General features: G+C 42.7%; 1 protein-coding gene across 2 annotated transcripts in view; it reads left to right on the top strand.

The window, feature by feature from the left end:
* The first annotated feature begins 2,926 nt into the window (after nucleotides 1–2,926).
* col27a1b (collagen, type XXVII, alpha 1b) overlaps nucleotides 2,927–13,248 on the top strand; it is a 155,849-nt gene continuing 145,527 nt past the window's right edge. For both annotated transcript variants that reach the window (XM_071402508.1, XM_071402507.1), the window contains exons 1-2: nucleotides 2,927–3,380; nucleotides 11,763–11,833. In XM_071402508.1, coding sequence (XP_071258609.1) covers nucleotides 3,328–3,380; nucleotides 11,763–11,833 — 124 coding nt within the window. In that variant the 5' untranslated portion in view covers nucleotides 2,927–3,327. The remainder of the gene's footprint in view (nucleotides 3,381–11,762; nucleotides 11,834–13,248) is intronic.

Here is a 13,248-nt window from a genome sequence, read left to right as displayed (position 1 = left end):
ATTGTGGAGTAACTACAATGTTGATCCATTCTCAGTTTGCTTGCTCTCACGACTTACGTACAGTAACCTAAGCTATCCCTCATCGCAAACCTACAGTGCTGAAACAAAAAACCCTCAACACTCAAAACCTAACTGCTCTGCTGTGCCTGCTCTGCTTCGACTTCTCGGACATTGCCTCCATTGTCTGCGAAATAAAAGTTTGAAGTAACAAAATCTACCATCAGACATGTAAGCTCAGACAGGTACATGGGATGTGCTCTTTCAAGGTGGTGTGCACTCTTCCTGGGATGCATCCCAAATGGCACCCTATTCCCTTTATTGTGCCCAGAGCTGGTCAAAAGTAGTGCACTATATAAGGAATAGGGTGGCGTTTGGGACGCAACCCTAGTCCTAGCTGGCTGTGAGTGGAGAACTGTGAGGGGCTCTGTGTGCTGGGAGCCCAGGCTCAGGAACGGGGGATCCAGTTGCAGGGAGCTGAATCGACGCTCTGTTGGGGCTCGACTGGACACTGTCACTGCGTGTTTGTTGAGGGCGGGTCAATGAGGACAGAGGAATTTCACAGCACACGACTGCAGCAGCAGCAGGAGCAGGGTAGGCAGTATCCGAAAGGCCAGCAGATGGCGACATTTAATCTGGATTGATGGTTTCAATTTACCGTCCAAACGCATTGTATGCAGCCGGCAATACACTTGTATCCCTGTGGACTGGTTAGTACCTAAAACATTCTCCATTCAGGCTGCAAAGGCATCGATTTCCTCCTTAGATAATGTCAAGGCAGAAAAAAAACTGGGAAAACATGCATACTTTCTTTATGAAACACCATTTTCCACCACCATGCTAGTGGCTAATAGTACTCCTGATGTTGTGCCCTGCCCATCTGGAACTCGCATTCCTAGGCATTAGCCACTTTAGCATTGTGATGGAAAATTGTGTTTTATAATGTCTGCATATTTCCCCCTTTTTTTTTCACCTTCTCTCCAATAAATCTAGTTAAGTAGGAAATCGATGCCTTTGTAGCTTAAATGGAGAATGTTTCGGTTCAAACCGGTCCACGGGGTATAGGAGTGTATTTGCCAGCTGCATACAATGCGTTTGGATGGTAAGACTGAAACGACTCAATATCGCCATCTGCCGGCCTTTGGGCTAGGTAAGCAGCAGAGCTCTACACTGGCTCCGGCTCACAGGCATGAGCGTACATACAGTACTGACTGTAGGTAAGGTGGGCAGGGAGGATAGGCAGCTATATGGCCTGGAACACTAAAAAGTCAGTGAACAGCACAGGATACAATAAAAAATAAATAAAACAAATACTAATAATTTATTCAACTTCTCTAGCGCTGTTCATTACAAATATTATCTCAAAGCACTCGAAAAAGCGAAACAAACACGAATCAAATAATACAGATATATGTTAGAGTAGGTCTGGAGTTTGATTTTGAGCCCGAGTTTAACGTTTTGGGTATTTCAAGCCTGCAACAGATGGAGCGATAGTTAAGTTGGAAGCAGAGGCAGGAGGTCAACAGGGGAGATGAGCATGTCCTCTGCAGGCAGGCAGCACAGTTCACTCTTCATTCAAGGCGTCTCGCCACCCCGCCATTTGACTGTGACTTCTCCGTAGCAATTGGCTCTCTGGTTTTGTAGAACAGGATAAGGATGACAGGCAACTCGTAACTTCAGAGGAAATCTCCTGAGCAATGAAATCGTCACTGTCAGCTTGTCAGGCATGCATGGTAGTCCTCTTCATTGGGTCAGGAGAACGTAGAAACAACCAAAAATTGGCTGGTGTACAATACACTATCTAACTAGCCTGGTACTGCAAGGACTAAGAAGGAATAAGGAGATACTTTATTTTGTAGCAGGTATTGTTTAAAACATTTTTTTTTATAGCTATACCTGTTTCTCTTTTACATTTCCCCTAATGTAAATGTACATTTGCTGTGTTGGAGAGAAGTGAAACACCAAGGTGGCACCAGGCACCTTGCCCCAGACAAAACAAGTGTGCTGGGTAAACAAACAATCAGCCATGCAGCTGCCTACAGTCTAGACCTGTCACCTGGCCCATAAATAACTGGACAGCTGAAGGCTACTCTTACCTATCCAGAGACAAGGCCAACATGGACTCAGGGGTAGACGTAACATAGTAAATCCAACACTCACTTAGTATGATAGGTATGGTATGTATTAATTTGTGCATGTCCATCATCCATTTCATATGATATGTATTACAATGTGTATGATGTTATGAATTGAAATTCGTACAAACTGTTACAAATCGCAAAACGTATGATATGTTACGAATTCGAATTTGTTGTCGCTAACGTTAGCAAGGTGGCTAATGCTAATGTTAGCTATGCTAGGGGTTAGGAGTTAAGGTTAGGGTTACGAGTTAGGTTCAAGGATTAAGGTTTAGGGGAAGGGTTAGCTAACATGCTAAGTAGTTGCAAAGTAACTCAAAAGTAGTAAGTAGTCGCAAGGTTGCTAATTAGCTAACATGCCAAAGTTGTCCGTGATGAGATTCAAACACACAACTTTTGGGTTGTAAGTTATATGCCCAACCAACATACCTACTTTCGTTTTCGCCTTATTAAGTACCCTTCTGTCTTGTGTAACCATCCCAAACATAACATATACTATTTTGAGCGTAATGGATTTACGTTTACTATGTTAAGTCTAGTCTATGAGACCAGGCTGACAAGACTGATTCTGATGAAGTCAGAGGTCTAGGTCATGTATGGCACTAAATTAAATCTGCATACATGGTCTACTTACTAAGGAAAAGTGCAATTTTAGAAGGTTTAGCATTCCAAGCAATACACACCTTCCAATGAAATGTCTCTTCTTCTTTACACCATTCATGTGTGTTACATTTGTTTCCTCCTTCAATATCAGCTGAGGCGAAAGAAGGAGGTGTGTTTCTCTGAGTCCCGAGCAGAGAATTCCCTCACTCACTCCACGATATCTTGTATATTAGAAACGTCGGCGTACAAGGCGGTCGCCATACATTCATTTCACCGTGCTCGTATGAGTGTGTAAGAGATTGTACTTCTCCCCACAGACATTTACCTGGAGTCGGTTCTTTCGCGCGGAAAAGTAACACTCCGATGGAGCTCTGTAGGTCGAAGTTTCTTCTATGTAAAGAACTCCTGAAGGAAGATAACGGAACGACATTGAGAAAGGAGGAAGACACGTTATTGATCTCTTATTACCGGTGCTTTTTTGGTTCCCTTTCGAAGTTTTAAGGATCAGCTGCAATGGAAATGATTTGCGTATGTCTCATGCCACTCTGGACCGTTGTAAAAACTCTTAAGAAAGAATGAAGTAACCGCTATGGAGCCGGACAATGCCCTGTACTCCAAACTCAAAACAGCTGGAGTTGGGGGGTGAGTACAAATTATCCAAACAAAACAGCTCTCCCCTTCATCTCTTATCTATAAGATTGATCATGATTTAACTCACTTCTGAACATCTGTGCAGCTGTTTTAACTCCAATGCGTTTCCATACATTCCAGAAGAAATGCATGTTCACTTTCTTGAGAGCACACAATAATACAAAGTTGGAATCATGTCTGTGTCAATGAATGAATGATCCCTATTATGTGATCCCAATGTGTGGGCTAATCTTTTTCCTTACTATTTTCATTTTGGATTTCTCAGCTATGATATAAACACGTTATTTGTCTGAACTACAAGCCTATATTTTAGAGTAGGGGTTCCCAAACATTTTTACTGAAGCCCCCCTTCCAGCATTGGGGATCTATATTTCTGTGGGCACAAGCACTGTTCATGACACAAACTGTTCACACCCCTCTTGTTGGCAGAGAGAACATTTTGCAGGTTTAAAACGTATTTCCTGCAATTCTACATATTTTGTCACGGGGTGCCGAGAACATTTAGCCGTTTTAAAGCAATTGTTTTGTAGCAATTCTATACATTTTGTCATGTCTAATGTGTATTCATGTGATATTTGAGTGACTCAAATATTACAACAAAATCTAGCTGACATGGGCTAGTTGATCTGGACATTTCTGACAAGTGTAAATAGCTCTCTAAGGCAGGGTTTCCCAAACTCGATCCTGGGGCTGATTCAAATAACCAACTCACCACCAAACTTGGTTCTGGGGGCCCAGAACCGAGTTTGGGAAACCCTGCTCTAAGGTATGCACTGACGGACATGACAAGAGGAAAACTGGTGATGCACTACCCAATTTTGAAAATGCATCCTACTATTACAACTTTCAAGAGTCAGTTGAAAGCCGGAGTTCCTTAAAAAAAAATATATATAAGTGATTTGTTGAAGAAAAAGCCCTTTTAATAAAGCCATAATAACACTTGTCATGTGTCCTAGGCTACTGTTGAGGAGAGGCATTTTTAGCAGGGTCCGAAAAAAATGGGCATTTTAAAAATGAACTTCATGCAATTCTACGTCATTTACATGATAAAATACATTAGCTGAATCTTATTTAATACCACATGACCGAAATGAGTGGCTACTCTGACACTGACAAACTGAGATCAATCTGGTCTTGAATTCAACAAACAATAGCCCAGGCCAATGAAGTGACAAAGAGATTGTACAATATTAGGAGTTAATATACACTATATATATATATATATATATATATATATATATATATAGGCTATGTAGGCTACTAAATACAATTTCCAGTGGCACGCTGACTCAACTAATGATGATGAATAAGCCATAGGCTTCTACTCACTGTGATGACCGATGCACACGTCTTGGCAATAGCCTATCTCAAGATGAGCTACTTTGAAAAACAGTGCTGCTGTTTGCAAAAAATTGGGTTATTGATTAAAAAAATATATTTCTATTGGTTCACACGTCTTCTCTTTTCAGCAGTAGGCATTTCCAAACTGTATGTTTTTTCCCAGGGGTTAAGAGTTAGGTGTGTTAGGTGTTAGGTGTGTTTTGAAATTTGCAAAAGGCCAACAGACAGCCACAACCAACCATAGACATATAATCCATAGATGACAGTTCCTATTCAAGTCAGGACTGGCAGCCGTTGCTAGTGTACCCATGAGTTTAATAGTCAAATTGCCAGGATAAGAGGTTCCAAAACCCTCCTATGGATTGATTATATGTCTATGGCCACACCGCAACAAGCTGTATATTTGGCAAGCATGCTGGCCAAATTGCGGCCTTCCCGACTGTAGGCAACCGGTATCTGCCAAAAGCATTTTCCTGGCATGGTTTAGGTCCACTTGTAGAATCTATGCCAACTCGCATTGAAGCTGTTCTGGCAGCTGGTGGTGGACAAACACACTTTAAAAGCTAATTTATGCTTGATCCAAAAATGTGGTTGGAGGGTCCATATGGAGGGTGTGACACAATGCATGCCTCAGGAGGCTCCGCAAGAGGCCAAATTGAGCTCCGTACAGCATCGCCGTGTGCCTCCCAAATGTTGTAACAATGCGAAGGGCTCCGAATAGCTCTGCATTGACATGATTGGTTGATGATAGGTGGGGGAAGGAGGTCCTGTATAAACACAAACTCACTTCCCTCACAACAGCTCTGCCCTGCTCCGCGAAGCGCAAGAAGTATGAAAGCCCTGACTTCTGCAGAGGCCGTATCAGCGTAAATGCTGCACGGCCACTGCTGACGTCAGATTGACCATGCAGCGCCTTTCAGACACTATGTTGGTGTTTCCTTTATTTTGGCAGTTACCTGTATGTGCTAGTAATCAAATGTAATCCACAGTAATTTTTCTGAAACTATTGATCCTCTGTGGCTAAATTATGCTCTCTGGTATATTTTGAACATTGAGAACGGGCTCCTGTGGTTGTATAAAAAAATAATAATGAAAGAAAGAATGTGATTTATTTGATTTTATTATTGCCTCTTGGGCCCCCTGTGGACTTGTGCCTGCCCCTGACTCAGACAATTGCCCAGTCACATGTATTTATTATGCAGTTTATTTAAAACATTTTATTAATCAGTTACCCAATCAAGGCAGGGCTCCACAGTTACCCACGTGTGCCCCCTACCTCCTCTCCTCCCGCATCTGATGATTAGCAGAGCAGCAGCAGGCTGTACACTCATTGAGAACGGGCTCCTGAAACATCTTGTGGTTTTTTCTACCTCTTGGGCCCACCACGGGACTGGGCCCAGGGGCTTCAGGCCCTGTAAGGCCCTGCATTAAACCGGCCCTGCTTGCAGAAACATTGTTAGAGAAAAGTTGAATAGCCTATGAAAAGTGTTCTGGGTTCCAGTAGAGCTGGTGGCTATATACTATCAATAATTATTATAGTTATTAATGATAGCGATAACACATTTTGGATTTCAGACTGTGCCTTGCAACTTCCAATTCAAAACATTTTCTTTTGAAAGTGTAAGCATTCCCCTTTTTTAAACTCTGCAGTTGTGTACTGCTGCCAAATGAACGCTCTGCAGTTGTGCACTGCTGACAAATGAACGCTGTGGGCGTGAGTTGTTTGGATGGTTTAGAGCAGGGATGGAAACTTTGATGGCGATGGGGGCCACAAAAAAATCTGAACTCATCATAACGGGCTGAAGTTGCTCGTTGGTCTGCGTACCCATAAACACACACATTGTGAGCAAAACATTTTAGTGGCACCCCTCTTGACAGCAGAGAGACATTTTTTAAGTTTTAGAGTTCAATTTGTGCAATATAATTTTTTTGCCATGGTGTGTAGATAAAATGTTGCAGTTTTAAAGCAAGTTTCCTGCAATTCTACACATTTTGCCATGGGGCAGAGAGAAATGTTTTTAATATGATATCTGAGTGAAACTGACTATCAAAATCGATGTGGGCACCTCGGCCGGTAATTCGACCATGATAACAAGTTTAGATAGCTGGCCGCTAAACTAATTTAGCAATTGGATTTTTTTTTGCTGACATTGGCTAAGTGACTGACATAACAAGAGAAAATCTGTGACTGCCACAGCCCTAGTTGAGACCCTGACGGAGTTCTTAAAAAATCTCAAAACTTTGTATTCTTAAATCTCACTCTGCTGATTGGCTAGTTCAGTGAGTGGGTGGGGGAATACACAATTCATCAATGCATCATAAGCTCAGCAAAAAATAGAAACTCCCTTTTTCAGGACCCTGTCTTTCAAAGATAATTCGTAAAAATCCAAATAACTTCACAGATCTTCATTGTAAAGGGTTTAAACACTGTTTCCCATGCTTGTTCAATGAACCATAAACAATTAATGAACATGCACCTGTGGAATGGTCGTTAAGACACTTACAGACGGTAGCTTACAGACAGTAGGCAATTAAGGTCACCGTTATGAAAACTTAGGACACTAAAGAGGCCTTTCTACTGACTCTGAAAAACACCAAAAGAAAGATTCCCAGGGTCCCCTGAGCGTGCCTTAGGCATGTTGCAAGGAGGTATGAGGACTGCAGATGTGGACAGGGCAATAAATTACAATGTCCGTACTGTGAGATGCCTAAGACAGCGCTACAGGGAGACAGGACGGACAGCTGATTGTCCTCACAGTGGCAGACCACATGTAACAATACCTGCATAGGATCGGTACATCCGAACATCACACCTGCGGGCAGGTACAGGATGGCAACAACAACTGCCCGAGTTACACCAGGAACGCACAATCCCTCCATCAGTGCTCAGACTGTCCGCAATAGGCTGAGAGAGGCTGGACTGAGGGCTTGTAGGCCTGTTGTAAGGCAGATCGTCACCAGACATCACCGGCAACAATGGGCACAAACCCACCGTCGCTGGACCAGACAGGACTGGCAAAAGGTGCTGTTCACAAGTTTTGTCTCACCAGGGGTGATGGTCGAATTCGTGTTTATCGTCGAAGGAATGAGCGTTACACCGAGGGCTGTACTCTGGAGCGGGATCGATTTGGAGGTGGAGGGTCCGTCATGGTCTGGGGAGGTGTGTCACAGCATCATTGGACTGAGCTTGTTGTCATTGCAGGCAATCTCAACGCTGTGTGTTCCAGGGAAGACATCCTCCTCCCTCATGTGGTACCCTTCCTGCAGGCTCATCATGAGATGAACGTCCTGACAATGCCACCAGCCATACTGTTCGTTCTGTGCGTGATTTCCTGCAAGACAGGAATGTCAGTGTTCTGCCATGGCCAGCGAAGAGCCCGGATCTCAATCCCATTGAGCACGTGTGGGACCTGTTGGAACGGAGGGTGAGGGCTAGGGCCAGTCCCCCCAGAAATGTCCGGGAACTTGCAGGTGCCTTGGTGGAAGAGTGGGGAAACATCTCACAGCAAGAACTGGCAAATCTGGTGCAGTCCATGAGGAGGAGATGCACTGCAGTACTTAATGCAGCTGGTGGCCACACCAGATACTGACTGTTATTTTTGATTTTGACCCCCCCCCCCCCCCCCCCTTTGTTCAGGGACACATTATTCCATTTCTGTTAGTCACGTCTGTGGAACTTGATCAGTTTATGTCTCAGTTGTTGAATCTTGTTATGTTCATACAAATATTTACACATGTTAAGTTTGCTGAAAATAAACGCAGTTGACAGTGAGAGGACGTTTATTTTTTTGCTGAGTTTATTACATTCAAACTAGTTGTCGTCACAACTTAGCAAACCTCGATGGCTTATACGCTCTTCTGCAAATATAAATGTTGAATGTAGTGTTAAAATATTGAATGAGGCAAAGGTGCAGAAAGCTGAGGATGTAGAAGTGACTATCGTAGTAGTAAGTGTAATAAGCCTGTGGTCACTTGGTGACTTTCTGCTGTTATTGGGCGCTGGAGTAGCACTCAGTGTCTCCCTGCCTCCCTGGCTGCCTGGCTGGAATCTCCAGGCCTGCAGGTCATTGAGAGGCCTCACTCTGTAAGAGGAAACCGCAGAAGTCAATGAGTTTTTCAGATTGTGGACAAGTAGCTGCGCCGTAACCACATATTGTAAAGCATTCTCATCCAGCTCAAGTAGTCATTGCTGGTGAATACTGCATTGCTGGCGAAACCAAATACAGGCATAACATGCACTTTTACACTTTGGTCTTGATGGATTCCAACACTTATCCAGGCTAACATCCAGGCTGAAAACTACTCAGTGATATTCCCAGTCCATCATTGAGACTCATCCTTTGGCCACATCCACTTTCCGTATCTTAAGTTTGAAGTACGTAGTCATGGTACTGAAAAACAAACTCACAGGATAATATAACCTCGTTATGTATGTGACGTCACTGTCTGACTCTGAACTGGAAGTGCTGGCTGATGATTTAGTGTGTTGAGTTTCTTAGTGTTGATGTTTCCAGATGTTTGTCTCCCCCTGCCCTTGTAAATGAAGTACTTTTTCTCATTTTCCCCTTATCTTTGCTTCCTTAATTTCTAAGAACCATTGGCGGGTGTAATGCAATTACAAGCCATTGGAGGCCTTAGTCAGAGGCTGTGTCACAAATTGACTTTTTCAAAATGTTGTTACATTACATCCTTAATCTAAAATTGAGTAAATTGTTTTTTTGCCCTCATCCATCTACACACAATACCCTAAAAAGAGAAAGAAAAAAATGGTTTTTAGTATTTTTGCAAATGTATTAAAAAAAACGGAAATATCACATTTGCATAAGTATTCAGACCATTTACTCAGTACTTTATTGAAGCACCTTTGGCAGTGATTACAGCCTCGAGTCTTCTTGGGTATGACGCTACAAGCTTGGCACACCTGTATTTGGGTAGTTTCTCCCATTCTACTTTGCAAATCTTCTCAAGCTCTGTCAGGTTGGATGGGGAGCATCACTGCACAGCAAGTTTCAGGTCTCTCCAGAGATGATCGATCGGGTTCAAGTCTGGGCTCTAGCTGGGCCACTCAAGGACATTCAGAGACTTGTCCCGAAGCCACTCACTCCTGCATTGTCTTCCCTGTGTGCTTAGGGTCGTTGTCCAGTTGAAAGGTGAACCTTCGCTCCAGTCTGAGGTCCTGAGTGCTCTGCAGCAGATTTTCATCAAGGATCTCTCTGTACTTTGCTTTGTTCATCTTTCCCTTGAACCTGACTAGTCTCCCAGTCCCTGCCTCTGAAAAACACCCCCACAGCATGATGCTGCCACCACCATGCTTCACCGTAGGCATGGTGCCAGGTTTCCTCCAGACGTGACGCTTGGCATTCAGGTCAAACAGTTCAATCTTGGTTTCATCAGACCAGAGAATCTTGTTTTTCATGGTCTGAGAGTCTTTTAGGTGACTTTTGGCAAACTCCAAGTTAGCTGTCATGTGCCTTTTTCTGTGGAGTGGCTTCCATCTAACCACTCTACCATAAAGGCCTGATTGGTGGAGTGCTGCAGAGATGGTTGTCATTCTGGAAGGTTCTCCCATCTCCACAGAGGAACTCTGGAGCTCTGTTAGAGTGACCATTGGGTTCTTGGTCACCTCCCTGACTAAGGCCCTTCTCCCGCAATTCCTCTGTTTTCTCGGGCGGGTCTTGGTGAATTCAAACTTCTTCCATTTAAAAATGATGGAGGACCTTCAATGCTGCAGACATTTTTTGGTATCCTTCCCCAGATCTGTGCTTCGACACAATCCTGTCTCGGAGCTCTACGTACAATTCCTTCGACCTCATGGCTTGGTTTTTGCTCTAACATGCAATTGTCAGCTGTTGGGCCGACAGGTAATGTCCAATCAACTGAATTTCCCACATGTGGACTCCAATCAAGTTGTAGAAACTTTCAAGGATGATCAATGGAAACAGGATACACCTGAGCTCAATTTTGAGTCTGATAGTAAAGGGTCTGAATATCTATGTAAATAAGGTATTTAAAATAAAAAAAAATGTATAAATGTGCAAAATGACAAAAAATCTGTTTTTGCTTTGTCATTATGGGGTATTGTGTGTAGATTGATGAGGGAAAAAAAGTTAATTTAATCAATTTTAGAGTAAGGTTATAAAGTAACAAAATGTGGAAAAACTCAATGGGTCTGAATACTTTCCGAATGCACTGTAGTGCACTACTTCTGACCAGAGCCCTATGTGCTCTGATTAAAAGTATTGCACTATATAGGGAATAGGGGCTCAGATGCAAAGCAGTCAGAGGGAGACTAAGGGGGAGCAGTACTCACCTAGCCCCCCCTGTGGGTCAGATTATCTGCCATGTGGATAATTATCTGCCATGTGGAAAGGATTAAATGAGTGCAGAAATGAATTGATAAACCTTCTACAAACCCTGTTATAACCTATACTCTATTGCAGTGGTGTAAAGTATTTAAGTAAAAATAAGTAGTTTTTTGGGGTATCTGTACTTTACATTACTATTTATATATTTGACAACTTTTACTTTTACTCCACTACATTCCTAAAGAAAATAATGTACTTTTTACTCCTTACATTTTCCCTGATACCCAAAAGTACTCGCTACATTTTGAATGCTTAGCAGGACAGGAAACTTGTCTAATTCACGCACTTATCATGAGAACATCCCTGGTCATCCCTACTGCCTCTGATCTGGCAGACTCACTCAGACACAATTTCTTCATTTGTAAATTGTGTCTGAGTGTTGAACTGTGCCCCTGGCTATCCCTAAATTTAAAAAACAAGAAAATTGTGTTGTCTGGTTTGACATTTTAAATGATTTATACTTTTACTTTTGATACTTAAGTATATTTAAAACCAAATACTTTTACACTTTTACTCAAGTAGCATTTTACTTTGTGACCTTTACTTTTACTTGAGTCTTTTTCTTTTAAGGTATCTTTACTTTTAATCAAGTATGAAAATGAAGTACTTTTTCCACCACTTCCCTATGGATGAGTGTGTGTAACCATATTCTCTCTCTACCCCACAGGAGAATTCTGATACTCTGGACTATTCTCTATTGTACCTGTTTCCTGGGGCTAGCTCAAGCACACCCTGAAGGTGAGGTTTCATTATTTCATTCTGAAGTAAGGATTTAGAAATCCAATCATGTATTTTTATTGAGTTTTAGTATAGCTGTACAGCAGAATATCGTATTGCATATTGTCAGTGTCGAATTGGTACAGCCTAGTAAAAACATACTTGGAAAGGGCTGGGGCCAAACGTGTATGATTTAATGTAAAGGGGTGAAATGTGTACTGTAAAATGTATCATAACCCAGCTGAAACAGCTTTACTTCATTCAATCCTTCCAAACATAAGTCCTTTATCATTTAACGTGTTTCGTGAAGTTGTTTGAGGATGAACTGTGACAGGGGTCTATCTATCTATCTATCTATCTATCTATCTATCTGTCTGTCTGTCTGTCTGTCTGTCTGTCTGTCTGTCTGTCTGTCTGTCTGTCTGTCTGTCTGTCTGTCTGTCTGTCTGTCTGTCTGTCTGTCTGTCTGTCTGTCTGTCTGTCTGTCTGTCTGCCTGCCTGTCTGTCTGTCTGTCTGTCTGTCTGTCTGTCTGCCTGCCTGCCTGCCTGCCTGCCTGCCTGTCTGCCTGTCTGTCTGTCTGTCTGTCTGTCTGTCTGTCTGTCTGTCTGTCTGTCTGTCTGTCTGTCTGTCTGTCTGTCTGTCTGTCTGTCTGTCTGTCTGTCTGTCTGTCTGTCTGTCTGTCTGTCTGTCTGTCTAGTCTAGAGGCTCAACTGAAGCATGTTTATTCTGAGAGAGGTAACAATCCTTTCTCCAACAGTAGTGGCTATCTCCTATCCTCCTTACTTCTTTCTGGTGTGGAAGTGGAGAGATTGTGGAGATAAAACGCTCTCTGTTCAATTGTGGGAGTGGGAGATGTGTACTGAAGATTCTACGGGGATTATACCTTCTGAATCTTCTGATATCCTTCCCTCTTCTGTCTCCGATGCAACGGCTGCATTTACTGTGGAACTCTGCCAAGATTTTCTAATAAAGGATGTTTGTGGAGATCTGGATGTAATAGGGTCAAACCTAGAGTTTTGGCATTCACTGTCCCCCTTCCTATAGCAGACTACTTACTCCTATTATGTTATTACATTTCATCATGCATCTTTTATGTGCACTTATTAGGTAAATAGCAGACTGTAAAATAATCTCTCAGAACCATTATACAGATAATTGTAAGCTACGGTATCATGGGATATTCTGCTGATGAAGTAAGTTTTTGTTCTTGTCTTCAAGTTCAGCTTCAGTTTGATGTCCTTTCCATGTGTCGGGGGGTCTGTCCAGTGATCATGCCCTCCCTGCCTCCCACTTGGCTGCACATAGAAATGTCACAAATGGCACCCTACTCCCTATTTAGTGCACCACTACGGGCCCTGGTCAAAAGTAGTGCTTCAAATAGGGAATAGGGTGTCATTTGGGACGCTGCATAATGTACAGCCCACCCCCTTCCTTC

The sequence above is a fragment of the Salvelinus alpinus genome, chromosome 5 (genome assembly GCF_045679555.1).
Source record: "Salvelinus alpinus chromosome 5, SLU_Salpinus.1, whole genome shotgun sequence".
In the NCBI taxonomy this organism is placed as follows: Eukaryota; Metazoa; Chordata; class Actinopteri; order Salmoniformes; family Salmonidae; genus Salvelinus; species Salvelinus alpinus.
Note: the sequence above shows the minus strand (reverse complement) of the source record. Positions and strands in the feature narration are given on the sequence as shown.